This window comes from Oryzias melastigma, linkage group LG14, assembly GCF_002922805.2.
Source record: "Oryzias melastigma strain HK-1 linkage group LG14, ASM292280v2, whole genome shotgun sequence".
NCBI classification, from domain to species: Eukaryota; Metazoa; Chordata; class Actinopteri; order Beloniformes; family Adrianichthyidae; genus Oryzias; species Oryzias melastigma.
In genome coordinates, this window is record NC_050525.1 from 5,323,279 (window position 1) to 5,342,156 (window position 18,878).

General features: G+C 42.7%; 1 protein-coding gene across 3 annotated transcripts in view; it reads left to right on the top strand.

Moving 5' to 3' along the window:
- usp25 (ubiquitin specific peptidase 25) overlaps positions 1 to 18,878 on the top strand; it is a 36,538-nt gene that overhangs the window by 885 nt on the left and 16,775 nt on the right. For 2 of the 3 annotated variants that reach the window (XM_036215205.1, XM_024260615.2), the window contains exons 2-16: positions 5,820 to 5,897; positions 5,990 to 6,134; positions 6,215 to 6,338; positions 8,433 to 8,595; positions 8,716 to 8,802; positions 10,374 to 10,511; positions 12,006 to 12,082; positions 12,166 to 12,239; positions 13,431 to 13,582; positions 15,424 to 15,551; positions 15,621 to 15,716; positions 15,995 to 16,159; positions 17,690 to 17,922; positions 17,997 to 18,067; positions 18,148 to 18,376. In XM_036215205.1, coding sequence (XP_036071098.1) covers positions 5,820 to 5,897; positions 5,990 to 6,134; positions 6,215 to 6,338; positions 8,433 to 8,595; positions 8,716 to 8,802; positions 10,374 to 10,511; positions 12,006 to 12,082; positions 12,166 to 12,239; positions 13,431 to 13,582; positions 15,424 to 15,551; positions 15,621 to 15,716; positions 15,995 to 16,159; positions 17,690 to 17,922; positions 17,997 to 18,067; positions 18,148 to 18,376 — 1,960 coding nt within the window. The remainder of the gene's footprint in view (positions 1 to 5,819; positions 5,898 to 5,989; positions 6,135 to 6,214; positions 6,339 to 8,432; positions 8,596 to 8,715; positions 8,803 to 10,373; positions 10,512 to 12,005; positions 12,083 to 12,165; positions 12,240 to 13,430; positions 13,583 to 15,423; positions 15,552 to 15,620; positions 15,717 to 15,994; positions 16,160 to 17,689; positions 17,923 to 17,996; positions 18,068 to 18,147; positions 18,377 to 18,878) is intronic. The other variant, XM_036215206.1, reaches the window with a different exon arrangement.

Here is an 18,878-nt window from a genome sequence, read left to right on the forward strand (position 1 = left end):
AACCCACTCTGCTCTGGGAATGTGTGGCTGTAAACCGCGGGTGACCGTGTTGTGTGTGGCTTCGGTAACACCGTGTATCGGTCCCACGGTCGGTTCCTGACGTGCACCGACCGACGGGGGTATCCCAGCGGTCCCCGGGTCATTCGGGGGAGCGATGCGATGAACGCCCCGGAGAATTCAGTCTCCTCAGAGGAACTGAGGCGGCTGCTGGCTGCGTAGATGTTTACAGCGTGCGCGTGCTCGCTCATGCACACCTCCACCCATATGATATTTGTTTACAAAGTGGATCTGCGCCCCAGCCGCGAGGCTTGGCTGCGGGCGCGTGTGTTCATAGCCTGGAGGGACATTATTGTGTTACATCCCATAATTTGCTGCCTGTAGGTTTGCTCTGATCAACTGAAGAACTGAAGTAGACGCTTGTTTACTTCAGCAGGTTAGACCTTCACCAGGGTTGCCAGGTCTGGCTGGCAGTTTCCAGCCCAAATTCCTGACTAACTTGAATTTTCACAGTTTTTACGTTTTTCCATTAACTCTGCTTTATTGGACAATCTGTGGAAACATGGAGATAACAGTGATCGGGAGCATCTGATTAACTGTCAGGCTGTCACTGGTGGTTATGCTGAGTAGATTCCCTCTTTTACTTCCCAATATTTAAAGTAATGTGTCTTAGAGAAAGAGGAAACGGCAGCTGATTATTATACATGTGTATGGCAACATTGATGGGGGCCGGATCCGGCCCTTGGGTAATTCTATCCGGCCCTCCAGATCATTTTATTTTATTGCTATTAACGGCCCGATGTTAACTAGTGCTCATTTCTAACTTGTATAATTTTGACAAAATATATTTTTAAGGAGAGTAAAATATTGAAAGTTATTTAAGGTTTAAGTTGATTTTTTTCTGGAAAAGTATGCCTGCCTTTCATTTATTTAAAATAATATTAAAAGTTACGATATTAAAGTTTTTTAAAATGGCATTCAGCTGGCATTTTTGGACTATTTTGGCATTTACTAAGATTTTTTTAAGCTATTTTTTGGTTTAGCTACTTTTTCAGCTACATGCTATCTGTTTTGGCTTTTTAAAAAGGCTGTTTTGAAGTTAGGCTAATATTTACACGGTAGATGTTTTGGCTAATTTAGACTATTTTCAGTTTTAAGGCTATTTTGAAATGTTGCTATTTTTCAGCTACATGCTTGCTGGCTTGGATAAGCTAAGTTTTTTTTAAAAAATATTTTTCTAAAATATTAGCTGGCTATCGGCTTCACCGTTATCCGTTATCAACTTCAGCGTTTTCAGATATCAGCTTCAGCGTTTTCAGCTATCAACTTCAGCATTTTCAGTTATCAGCAGTAGCATCTTCAGCGGCCAAATTCAGCTTACAGCATTCACTCTAGCATTATCACAGGTAATGCTATATATGTAGTTCAAAATTATGTTAAAAAGTTACGGTTTTAAAGTTTTCTGAATTTAGTTTAAGTGTGTTCAATACACTTTTATCTTGTTCGGCCCGCGACCTAAGGTCTGTTTTGGATTTTGTGTGATTGAGTTTAACACCCTGCTCTAGAACATGGTAAAATTGCTCAGATTCGATCCCCATTTTCCCCAATTCAGATTCAGGAAAGCCCCCAATCTGGCATCTAGGTTGATATTTACCCCCTGTAGGTCAGCTGTCTGTGACTCACTGGTTTACTGGTCAGCAGGGCGGGGGGGCAGGTCTGTGCAGAAACCTGTGCCAGGGGCAAACATAACCCTGAAGCGTCTGTCAATGAGTCAAATCTAAAAGTAGAAATGCAGCACACAGTTCTCTGACGTGAACTGCTTTGACCCCCCATGGGGGCTTCGCTCACTATAGATAACAGATTTCAAACTACATTCCATCAGTTTATTTTGTAGATGATTTAATTGAACCTTTTTATAGAACACCTGTCATACTGAACCTGTCCATGTCTTGATCTTGTTTGTTTTTGTTTATTTCTTGGACTTGTTGACATACAGACTTCGTTGTGGATTGGAAAAGCCTGGTGTGTGTCGTGAATTTGTCGTGCCGTCAGAAGCTGGCAATGGATGTCGGCGTGGCGAGCAGCCCTCATTCCAGTCGTGTCACATGTAGATGAAATGTGTTTGTGCTCGTCTGAGCAACTGCTCTTGTTGTCAGCCTGGCCCAAAACTGTCATGAGTGTGACTGACCTCATTCTCTGCAGGCCATCCATGCCAACAAACCCGGACCCAACTGTGTGTCTGAAGCCGACCGCCAACCCACAGTCCCCCCAGATTAGATTTGTAGCCAGTAAAACATAACCCCCCTGTAGTACTGCGTTTTTACATCAGAAAGCACCAGTTCACGGCAGAGGTGGTCTCACGGTGCCACGTAAACTATCCAAAAAAATCATCAAACCAAGAAAAACAACAATCCTGGACTTTTCATCTATTCCTGATAATTCGAGATTGCTTAAAATCAAACTCATGTCCTGAGAGGCAAAACAATGACACAAGAAGATAGTGGTTACCATGGTGATGTGAAGCCAAGCTTCTCACGGGAGAGAGTTCCGTTAAACGCCTTTACCTGAGGTGTTTGAATTTTTCTTTGCTCACCTGTCATCAGGATGCTGCTGCCTTTGCTTTTCCACAGTGGTTCTGTTTGATCCAGTTCTGGTTTGAAAACAGAAGAATTGAGTGAATGGACACAAATCTTAACCTCAGTTACTGGAGATTCAACAGTTCAGAGAAACGGAAAGAATGCGCATTTGCAACAATGTTACACACAACTAACAGCCGCTGATGGTAGTGTAAGAAGAAAACTGTTTTTACTCTCATGCTTCTCCTTAGACCCATCCAAACCTTTGAAGACCCCCTCCAATAATCCTGTGTTTTGAGTTTTTAACATGTATTTCTGGCATTTTTCTCCTGAAAGAGAACAAATGTAATAAGAAATCATTTTGTTTTTGCATTTCCGAGTATTTCTCCTTTTAAATCACTCAAACTGTCTTGGACAGACTCTGTTTGAATGAATGATCTTCTTTCCATCAACAGCTCTGCTGCACATGCACTAAACCCTCATCTGTTCCTAGTGTCTAGTTCAGGTTCTGGAGAAGAGAAGATGGTATCTTCACATTGACTGCAGTCAAATGAGCCGCCGTTCACATTTCTGTGGTCAAATCAGCATCACTGGATTTTTTTGTGTGAGTTTCATCCAATACTTCCGGTAGCAGGACTGAGAACGCTGGAAAATCTCCACCAGACTCCACGGAGCTTCTTGATGTGACCACGGAAATGTGAACGGCGGCTCATTTGACCGCAGTTGGAAAGGATTGTAAATCAATGAAAGAGCATTTTGATGTTAGCTTTGATTATTTTATCAAGAACTCTGAGAAACCAATGATTGAATGTATTGATCACAGTCAATAAACATTGGAGAATTAGCTAAAAGAGTCTTTGGTGAACTGGAAGGAGAAAGAATCAGGATTTTGGAGGAAGTTCTGTCCATGAAGATCTTCACTTCCCCGTCCCAGCTGACATCCGGATCAGAACCACATGGCTGGACATTACCCAGATTGATGGACATTTTTATGGAGCAGCGGTGAAGATTTATGCTAGAGAGACACAGAGCTATCATAATCAGACAGGGGGGGATCAGGGGCGGGGCTACTCTGCTCCAAAAGCCACGCCCCCTCAGAGGAGATTTTGGAAACAGAGGCTTCAGATCAACATAAAAAATGTCTTTAAGACATTTAGATTGTGGGATTTTGGTTAAACACTTCATAATCATAAATAAAACACTACTGGAAATGTTTTTCTTAATTAAAAACATTATCATGGGGGAATTTAACAACTTTGTTTCATCTGAAGTCGGAAAGTAATCTAAGAAAAATGGTCTTCTCATTTTATTTCACGTTTACCATTCATTTTCAAACAGATTTTTTTGCCAAATCTATTCACCTTGATTACAAATTTTCCATCATATACTGTCAATAGACATTTAGAATCTGACTTTTAACTGTCAATATAAAAACTAAATTTGAATACAAGGAAAGCCAACAATGGAGGAGAGAATACTGGGAGAAGTACCAGGATGTTGAAGCCCATCTTGGCCTGAATTCCTTCATGTTGGTGGGAGGAGAGGACGACAGAAACCTCCAATTCTTCTGTTCTCAAACCAATCCTGGATCAAACAGACTGATGATCTATGATGTTGTTCTGCTTTACATCATAGTTATGTCACCTTCAACAGCAGTATAGATGAGGTTATTACCCCCACGTACACCAGCTTGTTTTCATAATTAGATCACAGATGTAGCATTGATTTAGTCTTTGCTGCTGTTTTTCAGCAGCTGTGCCTCATTGGTGGCAGCAGGCGCGTTCCTGTGTAGTTCTTCTTTTGACGTTTGACCTGCAGCATTTCCTCATGTTGGTTGATTGCAGCTTTCAGTTGAAATAAAAGCTTGACTGCGATCTTCTTCAAGCTCAGTTCTGTGCCCTTATTTAAAAAACGCAGGTTAAATCTCGCAGAAGATTTATCTGAGGGCTACTTTACTGCTCTATTGTTTACTAAAGTTACATGTTAGTATCATATTTGCTCAGCCTCTTTGAGTTTCTGGCTTCTTTCTGAAGCCACAGAACAATTTTTGGGTTCTGACTCGAGCCTCTTCTCCACAGTCAGCTCTCACTTTCCTGAGCCTGTCGTCTGTTCTGGCTGGAAAAGATCCTTTTAAATGTGTTTCTGCAGAGCAGCTGTTAGGATGAGTCGGATATCTTTAACTTTTTTTATTCAGGAACTTCAGTCTTTGTGGAAACCATGGAAACAAACTGTATTGATGACCTCCTATCTTCTATTCTGGTCTTTTACACTCATTAAAGGACTTTTTTGTTGCACTAAACCAGGAGTCTGCAACCTGCAGCTCTTATCTCTCCATGGTGGTTCTTTGACCAAAGATAGAATAAGTCATGGTGCCTGCTGACCCAGCCATGTCGACTGTCTGAGTCAGCAGCTCTCTGATAATGGCTGCTTAACCAAAACTATCTAAAGAAAACAAGTAAACAAACCCCGCAAACTAAGACTACCAAGATCCAACCCCAAACTAAAATGACAAAACCCAGCAGTGTAAGACTGCTGAGGACAAAGAGGAAAAAAAGAACAAAAAATAGAAAAGAAAAATAAAATAACAATCTTTTTACTGAATTACCATTTATTTAATTTAGATTAGTTAAATGTATAAATTGATGGCTGATGTGCATATAGATAAACTATGTCCTGTTGACCTGAAGACGTCTTGTTTGATCAACTCTACCTCCAGAATGAACAGATTTTATATGCAAAGCAAAACTTTAGTAAAAAGTTTGACCTTTTTAGGGGTTAAAAGCACATATTATCTTATTCCACATTAGTTACTAACTGTCCAGAGCTGCACTGAGATGATCCTATTTGACACAGAGTGTCTTTTATTTTGAAAATAAGTTATTTGAGCTTTTGTCATGATAAAAAAAAAAAAAAAAAAATTAGAGGGTTCATTTTATATTTTTGCTTTTCTTTGTGCAAAAAAATAGACATTGCTCAAATGTATTCTTTTAAGAAAGAAGGTCATGAAAGCAAATCAAAATTTTTTAAAGGTTAAAGTAAGACTTTGCAGCTCTTTCTCGGTTTTGATCTGTAGAAAATGAGCTCAAATGGCTCTTTTACTGTTAAAGGTTGCCTACCCCTGCGCTAAACTTTTCAGATCTTCATTTTTCCCCATAAACGTATCTAATTTGAATCCTCTGAGTAGATCTTGAGCTAAGTCTCTCCTGGGATTGCGTTCTGAACTGATGTCCTCCTGTCCTCCTGCAGCACCAGCAGACACTCCTAAATCAGTTGAGAGAGGTCACGGGCACCACGGACGTTCAGCTGCTTCAGCAGGCCCTGCAGGTTGGGCTGCACACACCAGTCACCTTAAGCAGTTTTCCATCACTGTAGAAGCGCTCTCCATGTTGTTTGTTTTTTCTTCCACGTCGCTTCAGGTGAGCAATGGAGACCTGGCCGAAGCTGTGGCCTTTCTGACCGAGAAGAACGCCAAGGTTCCTCAACAGGATGAGACCACCTACTACCAGACGTCGCAGGTGTCCAATGACAGATACATCAGTGTTGGCAGCCAGGCGGACACCAGTGAGGATCCTCGCCGTCTCTACAGTGCAGAATCAACGGGGCAGCTTCTGAAACACGGCTCTGCTTATTTTCTGCTGCAGATGTGATTGATCTGACCGGAGATGATAAAGATGACCTGCAGAGGGCGATCGCCCTCAGCCTGGAGGAGTCCAACCGGGCTTTCAGGGAGACGGGCATCACGGACGAGGAGCAAGCCATCAGCAGGTGGGATGCCAGCAGACTCGGAAGCTGTTCAAAAGAAACGCAGCTAATGAACTTCAGGAGAGGAACTCTTCCTTCCTCCTCTGAAAGAAAAGGATTAAAGTTGTTGTTTAGAGAAAAGTTTCCAGGTTGTTTTTTTTATATGGATACCCCATGTCAGTTAGTTGGACCTTTTCATGCGTTTTTAGTTTCTGTAATGTGGATAACAATTCAGTTCAATTCAGTTTTATTTATATAGCCCAAAATCACAAAGGAAATTTGCCTCATTGGGTTTCATGCAGGTCATTTTACAGATGCAGAAAATTAGTCATAAAATATTAACAATAGTTAAAAACTAAGGCTAAATAAACTGGTTATCCCTGCCCTTAGACCCTCCCTCCCGGTAAGGAAAAACTCCTAAAAAACCTGAGTCAGGAAAAAAGAAGAAACCTTAGGGATTCCCACATGAGGGAGAGATCCTATCCCAGGACGGACAGGAGATACCAGAACTGTTAAAGAAAGATTAGCTTCTACAACTATGTATCTAAAAGAGTTCATTCAGATAAAGCTGAGGGACGAGTGATGATGAAGTCCATAGTCAAGATGAAGCAGAAGTGCAGTCCACGACCAGGAGCAGGAGGACAGACGACCCAGCAGGAATCACTCTCACTCAGAGATGCTGGATGGTGTCGGGGGCGTGGTCCACGGCCAAGAGTGGGAGCGTGGGCGATCCACCGGGGATCTGAAATCTCTCCCGCTCCCCAGAGGAGAAAGAAGAACAACATGTGAATGGAACTGCACCAACTAACATAACATAACATTTACAATGTCTTTGTTAAAATGGAAAGTTGCTCCAATAATGAATAAGGATGTAATGATTCTTCGAGAATTGGTAAAAAAAAAACGATTCAAACTCGTCAACATGCAGAAAATTAAAAAAAACTGTTTGTCTCGGCTTGTGCTTAAATTTAGAAAAATGTAGTGCAGATGACATTTCTTCATGCAGGTTCGAGCGAATATGTGCGAGTGTGCACGCTCTAACTCACTGCACCACCATTCAGCCAATGTTCAAGAGAAAAGTATTGGTATTTTCACTGTTAAAGGTGTTGGATAAAGAATTAACGTTAGAATTGCCAATTAAATTTGTCTTTTTGACCAAAATACGGGGGAGGGGGGGTGCGAGCAGTTTCATACAAGTGAAACATACAAATCTTTGAGCCCGTGTTTCCTCTTCTTCTCATCCTAAAGTTTTAAAGAAGCACTAACAGTGGCAACACCTCTCACCCCTCTCCCCCCAACTCACCTATGCTCAGGGCTGGCCCTGTATGGAGACGTAATTACAGACGCTTTTGTAGAACTTTTCAAAATAGACGAACATAATTGCTCAACATCATCCATGTCTTCCATGCACTTTAAATGAGATATACAGTCAATGTTTCCATGTAGCAATGAGGCTAAAAACCTTTACCGTGCCCCCCCCCCAAACATCTGTCTTTGCAAAGATCGATGTGCATATTGTAAATATAAAATGGAAGCGTTTTGCAGATCACCGCTAGCTCTGCAGACGCCTGTGTGTTAGTCTGGGAGCAAGTCAGACTTCCTGGAAGGGGCTGATGTGAGGATTCACTCTTTTTTGGGGAGTTGGAAGGGGCTGGTGCTCAGAGAGCAGGTTTGTAGAGGAACGCTCAGAGATGCATGAATGGATCTAAATACCACTTTGGGGTTGTTTGTCAATTAACATTATAATACACTTAAAAGCTTATAAAAGTTGATATTGGATGATATAGGGCATTTAATATGTTATTAACAAACCTCCTAAAGATAACAGTGTAAAAACCTTCAACACACATTATTACACACAACAGAGTTCCACAACATTTGATACATTCTAAAGAACTGAAAATGGCTATTTGTTGAATTTGCTGCATTAGGAGGTCATATTTATCGAAATCAAAAAAAATCTTCAGAGGTTAAGTTACATTTGAACATTATTTTGTCGCAGCTTCAGAATTCTTGCATCCTGCTTTAATCTTTTTTTTTTTGTTTGGTACAGATAATTTAAGAGTCTTTTTAGGAAAAAGAAATCAAATCTCACATATTCAGATTTTTGTCCTCCAGGGTTTTGGAAGCCAGTATAGCTGAGAACAAGGCCAGCCTAAAGCGGACCCACACCGAAGTGTGGAGTGATTCTCCTAACCCACATGAGCGGAAGAGGATGGATAACTGCCCTGTGGGTCTGAAAAATGTGGGCAACACCTGCTGGTTCAGCGCTGTTATACAGGTATGTCTCCTCAGGTGATGCTCAGCAAAATCTGTTACTGTGACACTTTTAAGACATTCTGCCTGTTAAAGCTGACATGGTTGAAGGCCCCTCACGTTTTCCTCTCTGCTCACATTCTAGTCCCTGTTCAACCTGCTGGAGTTTCAGAGGCTGGTGCTGAACTACTCTCCTCCTGCCCGAGTCCACGACCTGCCGCGCAACCAGAAGGTGAGGCAGCAGGAGAAGGTGGAGCTGCAGACGCCTGTGTTGGGGCTTCTGCAGGTAATCTGAGGAGGATCATGTTGAAGAGCTCAAAGGTCCTCGTGGATAAAGGTCTTTTTTGTCCAGAAAAAGAGGAGATGAAAACCCTGTTTGACATCGTTCACAGGCTTTAGAACCGTGAAAACTGCAGATTCTGAGTTTGTTTCCAGACAAATCAAAACAGATAATTGCATTTTTTATGACTCTGCCCCAAAGTTCGACTGTCCTGTAGTATTTCCCCCTCTTATATGTCAACAATAAAATGTACACAAAAATATCTTCAGATAACTGCAACCATGAATGAAACGTGTTTAATCACCAAGACTGCAGTTCAGAAGCAGACATGTGGCGTGATGAAGTGGCTGTCCTGAGCGCAGCACAGCTGGCGCCACGAGAGGTCCAACGGTGTCACAGCTCATTACAAGTTGCGTATCATATGGAATGTACGGCTCTTCTGTAAAATCACCAACCAAGATTACCTCATCGCTTTATCTGTAGCCGCACCTTTGCAGCCTGGAGCCTGAATGAGACGCAGACGTTTCCTTTGAGGATGAGCGCGAGTGCCATGACAGAAACTGGAATGGATCTGTTGTGTTTTCAGCTGTTCACTTGTTAGAATAGTTTTTTTTTTTTAAATACCGCTGAACAGGCTTCTCACGCACGCCCCACTTCTGTGAACCCAAATGCTCCATTTTAGTAAATCAAATTTAAAAAATACTCGTTCTCGTCCATCGCCATGTTTTTAATGACTTTCGCGTGAGTTAGTTTGTGCTTTATCGCAAAATTATGATTTGATGGAAACTGTCATTGCGAAAGTGTTTTTTCAAAATTCCTAGAATTTCGATAACGTTTTGCTCAAATGGAAACGCAGCTATTTTCAATTTTTTAAATGGGAACATCAAAAATGATTTGTTTTTCTACGTTAGTTTAGATATACACTCGTGGGAGACCTTTTGGTGTAAATTTAACGGCAAACAGACATGCTGACCTTTCTGCTCTTCGTGTTTGTTGCTGAGAATCATGGAATTCTTCTGGCTGGTTTCAAACCTTTGGTGTTAGAAAAGCGGATGTTTGGTTTGCAGCCTGGACTTCAGCATATTATTGGCTGTTTGAGATCAAACTTGCTGGGTGGCGATGTTGATGCTCAGGGCGGGGCTTAAACTGTGAACACCTATAATCGGAGTTCCTCTGCAGATGAGCTGTTTATGCCTTCTGCAGCAGCGATCCTTCTCGTGCACAACTGTTCTTCACACTCACACACTTTATTCATCTGTTAGAAAAACGATCTGCATCCATTAGAACCAGCCAGAAGACGCGTGCAGACGTCTGAGTTGCTCACTTTTGGTCTGGTCTGCAGATTGAAGTGGTGTCTAAATGTTGATGTGGAGCATTTAACAAAGTGGTGGATGCTGAACACATTCAAATAACCTCATGTTTAAGAAGTTGCTTGACTGCAGAGGTTCTGCAGTCAAGCAACTTGACTATTAAGCTTTTTTCAATGCCCTGATTTGAACTTTGGTTTGTTTTTTTGTGAGCAGGAGCACAGATACCTGCTGTTCATGCAGGAGCTGAGGAACCTCTTCTCCCTCATGGTGGGCTCCAAGAGGAAATATGTAGACCCTTCTCGTGCGGTGGAAATCCTCAAAGATGCCTTCAAATCCAGTGAGTCACAACAGGTAAGTCTCTCCAGGTGTTCTTCACTGCAGGATCACAGACGTCCACATTGTAAAGTTCATACACTGAAGGTTTTCCCTATGATGTTTTTATGTCTGCTCCTGATTCTCAACAATTTGAAGAAAGAAATACTCAAATGAAATTTTGATCTTCATTTTTTTTTATAAATGTCTTCAATCATCAGAAAAATGCTACAAGAGCTTGTTAAAAACGACAAAAAAATCCACAATTTTCATTGAAGTGGGGTTTTAAACATCTTTCAACATTTTTTGCTTTTAAATGTCAAAAGTGTCAAAAACATTAGTAAAACTTGCTCAATTGTTTATAGGGTTCCCACAGGGTCTTAAAAGGTGCTGTCAAATTATCGCATTAATCGTGATTAATTAATTACAGACATTTTAGCGCGTAATTTTTTTTAATTGTGTTGATCTTATTTTTGTGTCTGGTTTTTACCTCCGTGTTTTAGCACATCTGGAGGAGCATTTTATCCCGCTCATACCATGTGTAGTTAAGAAAAATCTAAATATTAATGAAATCATTAAGACCTCAGTCCTGTTATAGGCCTATTTTTGAGTTTATATATATATATGTATATTTTTTAGGCAAGTGGACAATTTAATATGTGGTGTGTCACGTTGTCATGGTAACAGCTTCAGCTTCATGAACCGCGCTGTGCTCTCGTTTTTGAGAAAAGTGATCGTCATGGGAAGTTTAAAAAAAACATCATTTTTGAGGGAATATTCCCCTCTTAGCACTCATTTTTGTCCAGGTGATGAAGCAAAAGTAAAAAAAAATCAAATAAAAAATAACAAACTCCAAGGTCTAAACAGTTCAATTCACTCGCTGTGTTTTCTTTCTTTCTTCTTAGATTCTTTTTATATCTTTTCTGGTTTATCTCAGTGTTTAAAATGAACAAATTCACCCAAATAAGTTAAAGGAAATGATAAAATCACCCTCTGAACTCTGGATGGAAAGAATCGAGTAGCAACATTTTTTCAGTGCAGCTGAGGCTCCGCCTCTGCCAAAAATGCTGGCTCAGCCTCAGTCCCCAACAGATGTCCAAGCTGAAAAATGTACTTTGTGAATGATGTTTATTTGTTACTTTTTAGCTTATTGTTTCCTGTATTTCACATTCAGAACTACTGTCGCTTTTTTCGCATAGTTATTGTTCTGAAACTGAAGGATTTCATTTTTCTTTGTGAGCAGGGCCAGGAATCAGGCAGAGAGTTTTTTGTTTTTTTTTCCAGTGTTATGTTTGAACTTTAAGTTTTTTTCCATGTCTCGTATTTTATAATTGGAGCAGTTTAGAGTTCAGGAACTCTCATTTTTTTCATTGTCGGTTGATGGTTAAAAAATTAGTGAATGATGTTTTCAAAAAATGAACTGAGACGAAACCGAACTTTGACTCACAATGCAAAATGATCGATTGAGTATGGAGAGGATAACTCCCACAGACGTGGAACAGTTTTGATGTTTCCAACTGTTTTTTCCCACAGCAGGATGTTAGTGAGTTCACCCACAAACTGCTGGACTGGCTGGAGGACGCCTTCCAGATGAAGGCGGAGGAAGACAGGTGAGCTGTGAGAACGCCGTTGTTGTAGATCTGATCTGATGACGTAAAACATTTCTGGTTTATTTGTAATCTGCTGTTGTCAGGGAGGGGGAGAGACCAAAGAACCCCATGGTGGAGCTTTTCTACGGCCGCTTCCTCGCTGTGGGAGTTCTGGAAGGTGAGCTGGAGTCCATGATTTAGACCCTTACTGAGTAACAAGGGAATGATGGAGGAGTAACGCGAGGCTCAGCCTGATGCCAGAATGCAGACACACTCATGGAAGGTGACCTCGTCCTAATGAGGCGCTCTGACTGTAAAACAGCAGAGTTTACACTGACTGGAGGAGACCTTGGCGGCTGATTGGCATTCTGTTTATCATGCATGACGACGCCGGCTCAGAGCTTCCTGAAGCTGGACCTGAACGCCACGTCTGTGTCCTCCAGGCTTTAGGGCGGGGTTTAGCAGCTGCAGCTCACTGGAAGAGGCTAATAATTGCCGGTCCACTAGCGTTAGCGCGGAGCTTCCAGCTCTTGAATATACATAACAACAACAGTTTTATAGCTTTAAAAATGTCATGCTACAACAAAAGTCATTCCTTACATTTAAATGTAAACTTCTGATGTTCAGAGAACACCCACGTGAAGAAAAGCGCTTCTCAGCGTGACGTGGCTTCAAGATTCAAGAGATTTTATTTGTCGTATGCACAGCTTTCACTGACAACTACATTTTGTTCCAGTACAACCCGAACAAGATCAGACATACAACAAGAGGTACACAAATACAGTTCAAAGTTGACTGAGGTGCAGCAGTGAGCAGCGCTTAGCCTCACGATGGAGGACTTTGTATCCCTCTGTTTGCAGAGTCGAATTTAAAAAGTAAATTTTTCCTGGACACGCTTGAACTTAAACTCCGCCTTCAAATGGAGGGAGAAGGGAAGAATTCAGATTGGGCCTTAAAGTGAACCTCAATTCATTTCCCCCAATATTGCAGAATAAAATTTCATTCTGAATACGTGCAAACAAACTCTGGTCTGGGACCAGGAACCGTTCTCCTCTTTTTATGACCCGCCCCCATAGCTGCTGGCCAATGACTGAAGAGATCTTTAGTCATGTGGTTTTCTTTACAAAGTTTGGTCAGAAACAGAAATCTCCGGTAGACGTCAGACTGAATACAGACCTAAAGCAAGGTTCAGGACTGGATCTAGAAAAACTGACATTCCAGTCATTTCCTCCCTAAGTTAGCAGAAGTTGCTGAGGTGAGCTGTAAAATACTGGGGGGTCCGTTAGAAGGTCAGATGCTGTCACACTCAGAACATGTGGAATGACTTCTCCCGATCCCACCATTTTGTTTCTGTTCCCTTTAACTACAGGCAAAAAGTTTGAGAACACGGAGATGTTCGGACAGTACCCGCTGCAGGTGAACGGCTTCAAGGACCTCCACGAATGTCTGGAGGCGGCGATGATCGAGGGCGAGATCGAGTCCCTGCACTCTGCGGAAAACTCTGCCAAATCAGGTCAAGAGGTCAGTGCAGAACGAGTGCGGCAGCCCGATCCTCTGCTGAGGAAACCAAAAAAAAAAAGACATGACAGGAAGTGGGCGGGGTTGTAATCAGGCTGGGTGTCACTGACCTCTTTGATTCACAAGTTCACCATTCAATTTATGAGTCACTTGGCCTTTAACCTTCCATTCAACCCAATTTATTTGGTTGGTATAGAGCAATTTTACGTAACTCATCATAGAAACTGAGCAAAGAGGGAAGCTTTTCACAATAAAACTAAAATAAGTGTTTTGTCTAACAAGAATTACAAAGGATAATCCATTCATCATAAGGATACTGCATTTATTTGCACAAATCACATTCACTAAAAAGCCAGACAGAGTAAAAAACAAAAGCATTTGAAGGGTAACCAAACCCTAAATCAACCTTTTTTTTGGCCTGTTAACCTCTTTAAAGATTTTAACCCTTATATGGGACTTAAGCCGTTAACACGATCAGCGTAATTCCAGTAGATTCTGAAGGAGAAAACCGGCTCCCGCTGGGTCCTTAGGCAAGACCCTTGACGCTGCTGCCTAACTGGGTCCCTGTGCCCCTCAAGTACAGGGTTGTGTCAGGAAGGGCATCCGACGGAAAAACTCTGTCAAATCACTGATGCCAAACAGTGGGTGCTGTTACGCTGTGGCGACCCTAACTGGGATAAGCCGAAAGGTAAAAAAAAACAAGTGGCGGCAACGCTAGGGCTCGCGTTTTACAAGTTGATCCCACCCAGCCACCCAGAAGGACTCTGGCACCAGTGCGATAGCGGGCAGGCGGTCTTTCATACGCCACATTTCCCGGTCCGCCGGCCGCACAGGGATTCAGCACTGGGCTCTTTGCTCGCCACTACTGAGGAAATCCTGGTCGTCTCGTCTGAGGTCTAACACACACAAATACCCCGGTCATCCTCCATAACACTAAAAGATCAGTGGTCCTGCCAGAAAACGCAGAAAAAGTGTCTAAAGCTGTCATTGACTTTGAATATACTACAAGATCAGCCTAAACATTCATTATTGAGAGTAAACTCACTCAGATCTTGTTCAAATGTTTTCTAGAAGTTCTCCATTATCAGCTGACAGCAATAATTTATTATTGAAAAGTCACATTCTTGTTTTTCCAGATCTGTGTGTACATTTGTAAACACACATCTATAAAATTCCGATATGGCGTCCAGAAGCCAGCATGTCCCCTCTAGTGAAATATCTCCTTGATTTAACCACTCTCGGACACTGCAAACCCTCAGCTGCACCAGCACCCCCGCTGTCAGGTATTGCCAAAGCAGCATCTGTAGCCAGCGTCTCGAAACAATAAGGTTCTGGACCATGAGCGCCGGGCTCAGGAGAAGGAGGAGAACAATCCTCGACCTCCTCAGAAAGTTCTGTGGAGGAACTTGATCACTTCGCCCGGCACCACTCTCCATATGAAGACCCAGCTTACGTTACATAAAGTTAACCTGTCAGTCATAGATCCAAGCCACACCTCCTCCTCTCAGTCTGGCTCCACTAGCCACGCCCCCTTTTTGTCATTTTTCAAATCTGGGCTGAAAATGGAGTCAGCCTCCAACTGCCCTGTTTAGTTACCCTTTAAGTTGAATAAGAAGATGGAGTAAAGCAGTTTCTGTTGTCATCATCTGAAGGAAGGAGAACTTTGAGTTTGGAGCTGTGCTCCTCCTCCTCCTCTTCCTCCTCCTCTTCTCCACAGGTTTCTGCTCTCCTTCAAACGCCTGAAGGCTTGTGCACGTCCCCATGTCCTCATCAGATTTGAAACACTGCAAAAACCAAAGAGCGACGTCCAACATTTGAAACGAACTCATCTGAATGTCTTTCAGCACTGGTTCACGGAGCTCCCCCCCGTCCTGACCTTTGAACTGTCGAGGTTCGAGTTCAACCAGGCTCTGGGACGGCCTGAGAAGATCCACAACAAGCTGGAGTTCCCCTCCATGCTCTACATGGACAGGTGATGCCAACAGCAAAGACTGTGACTGTCTGTCTGTGAAGACCCCCCTAATCCTCTGCTGGTGCACAGATACATGGATAGAAACAGGGAGATCACCAGGATCAAGAGGGAGGAGATCCGGCGACTGAAGGAGCACCTGACTCTACTCCAACAACGGCTGGAGAGGTAACCCCCCCCTTTATGTCTGACGCTTTGAGGTGTGAGGAGAGAGGCTGCAGACGACACAGCCGGAACAGAAAAACTTCCCATCACATGACGCCATGTCAGTTCTGGAGAGATCATGAGTTCAGGTGTTAACCATAAACACTCCAAACGTTCTTCAGCAGGTTTGAGGCCGCAGTGAGTGTGGAGGTGCACAGACGTTCTCGTCAAAGGTGGTGCTGTAGACTGCAGCTGTGTGAAGGCGTTTATCTGACTCTGCTTCTTTCCTCCAATTCTTTCAGGTATCTTAGTTACGGTTCAGGCCCCAAGAGGTTTCCTCTGGCAGATGTCCTCCAGTATGCCATGGAGTTTGCCTCCAGTAAGCCTGTGTGCACCTCCCCAGTGGAAGACATCGACACGTCAGCGCCCCCCGGTGGTGCAACAGGACAACAGTTGGCAGCTCCAAGGTAAGTTCCTAAACTCCCCCTCTGATGAACATCCTGTTTTTTGAGTTTTTGACATGTATGTGTGGATTTTTTCTTATGAAAGAGAACAAATGTCATAAGAAATCATTTTGTTTTTGCATTTCTGAGTATTTCTCCTTTTAATTCCCCTGTCAATCAAACTGTCACAGACAGGCTCTGTTTGAATGCTCATCTCAGCTCCAAAAGCCACGACCCCTCAGGAGATTTTGGAAACAGATCCTTCAGATGAACAAGAAAAAATGGGTTTTTAAGACATTTAGGTTGTGGGATTTTGGTTAAAAACTTCCTATTCATAGTTAAAACACTACTTACAATACATGGAAGACACAGAGGATGTTTAGAGTTTAGGTTTATATATTTTGAAAAGGTCTAACAAAACATCAGTGAACATGCTCATTTCTAACTTGTATAATTTTGACAAAATATATTTTTATGGAGAGTAAAATATTGAAAGTTGTTTAAGGTTTATTCTGGAATAATATTCCTGCCTTTTATTATTCATAATTATGTTAAAAACTTACAGTTTTAAAGTCTTAAAAATTGGCATTCTGCTAGATTTTCAGACTATTTTGGCATTTACTACGATTTTAAGGCTTTTTTAGAGTTTAGCTAATATTTCAGCTACATTCTAGCTATTTTGGCTAACCTAGGCTAATTTGGCATTAAGTTAATATTTTAGCTTGCTGTCAGCTTCAGCATTTACTATTCACTTCACAGTTTTTAGCTTTCATCTTCAGCGTTTTCAGCTATCAATTTCAGCATCTTCAGCAGCCAAATTCAGCTTACAGCATTCACACTAGCATTATCACAGGTAATGCTATATATCTAGTTCATAACTATGTTAAAAAATCACTGTTTTAAAGTTTTAAAAATGTAGTTTTAGTGTTCAATCAATGTTTATTCTGTTCATCCTGCGACCTGAGGTGGGTTTTGGATTTTACCCCCCTGTGCGATTGAGTTTGACACCCTTGTAATCGTGAATTATGATATTAGTAATAATATTAAAACAGGAACAGTGATATTCTGCAAACGGTTGGGATCAACAATCAATTCCAAATGCATTTAATTTTTGTGTTTGTCAATAAAATGGAGGCTCTTTGTAAAATGTGTAAAAATATAAATGTTTGCTAAATATAGAAACTGATTCACAGAGGAGATATGTCCAGTCTACAGGAAATATTTTTATGATTTGAGAACAATTGATACAGACTTTAAGAAATTGCAAATAAATAACAAAAAAGAATCCCGTATTTGGTGGTTCTGTTGTGATTCTGCTGTACGAGATGAGTTGATAACAGCTGGAGTCTCCATGGTAACGGTGAAGCTGGAGGGCGGGGTCACAGAGCCGTCTGCTTCAGCTCGGACCTCCTCCAGCTTTTAACAAACGCTGGACGTTTTTCTGCTGAGTCAGGCGTGTGGCGTGCGTGCAGGGAGCATCAATGAACTTTCTGCAGTGATTCCTGATGACTTTATTTTCTGAAGGTCTCCCCCCTCACTCTCTCTCCTCAACAGCACAGCTGAGCAGGAGTCTGCCCCCCCTCAGGAGAGCTCCGCTGCGGCCCCCACTGCCACTCCCAGTGCGGCTCAGCAGCAGAGAGTCTCTGTTCACAAGCCTTTCACCCAGTCCCGGCTACCCCCAGACCTGCCCATGCACCCCGCCCCGCGCCACATCACGGAGGAGGAGCTGCGGGTGCTGGAGGGGTGTCTGCACCGCTGGAGGAGCGAGGTGGAGAATGACACCCGAGGTGGGTCTGACGTGACGAGACGGAGCTCTGCTCAGACTGTCTTGCTGTTTTTCACACTGCCCCCCCCCTCACAGATCTACAGGGCAGTATCAGCAGAATCCACAGAACCATCGAGCTGATGTACTCGGACAAATCTATGATGCAGGTGAGCAGCTCCGCCCACTGACGGCCGAACCGCTGAAACCAGTGCCGGAGGTTTTGTAACGCACCTCTGTGGTTAATCAGGTTCCGTACCGGCTTCATGCGGTTCTGGTCCACGAGGGCCAGGCCAACGCGGGGCACTACTGGGCCTACATCTACGACCCCCACCAGCACTGCTGGATGAAGTACAACGACATTTCAGTCACCAAGTCGTCGTGGGAGGAGCTGGTCAGGGACTCTTTTGGGGGCTACCGCAACGCCAGCGCCTACTGTCTGATGTACATCAATGACAAGAAACCCTTCCTGACAGAAGGTACAGGTCCAGCTGGGGAGGGGGGCGGGGGTCGCTCTGTGGGTCAGACATTCAGATCACAGCTGTTTATTATGTTTAAAGGACGTCCTTGTTCGTCAGAGAATCTCAGGTGTGTCACAGTTGACTTCTCCTTTTTTGGTCCTCTCTTCCTGTTCATGAGTCTTCTCTAAACACAGGAATTCTGTTTAGTGCAGAACCAGAACCGCTGAGGGGTATCAGAGCCCCTTAGTTTCTAGAGCCAATTATCTTTTGAGGAAAAAAAGATTTCATTTGTGAGTCTGAAACTTTTCAAGAACAATTTTTGAGTTTGAGTAATGTGTAGACTAACGCCTGGTTCACATTGGACACGTAAGCGCCAAACAGTTGATGGGAGGACCGTCAGTGACCTGATATCCACACAGAGAGGGGAAATATTTACTTAAACCTCAAGAATTGCAATAGAAAAATGTTTAACAAGAGATGAAAAGAAAAGGAGAAAAAGAGACAAAAAGCTGAGCGTGTG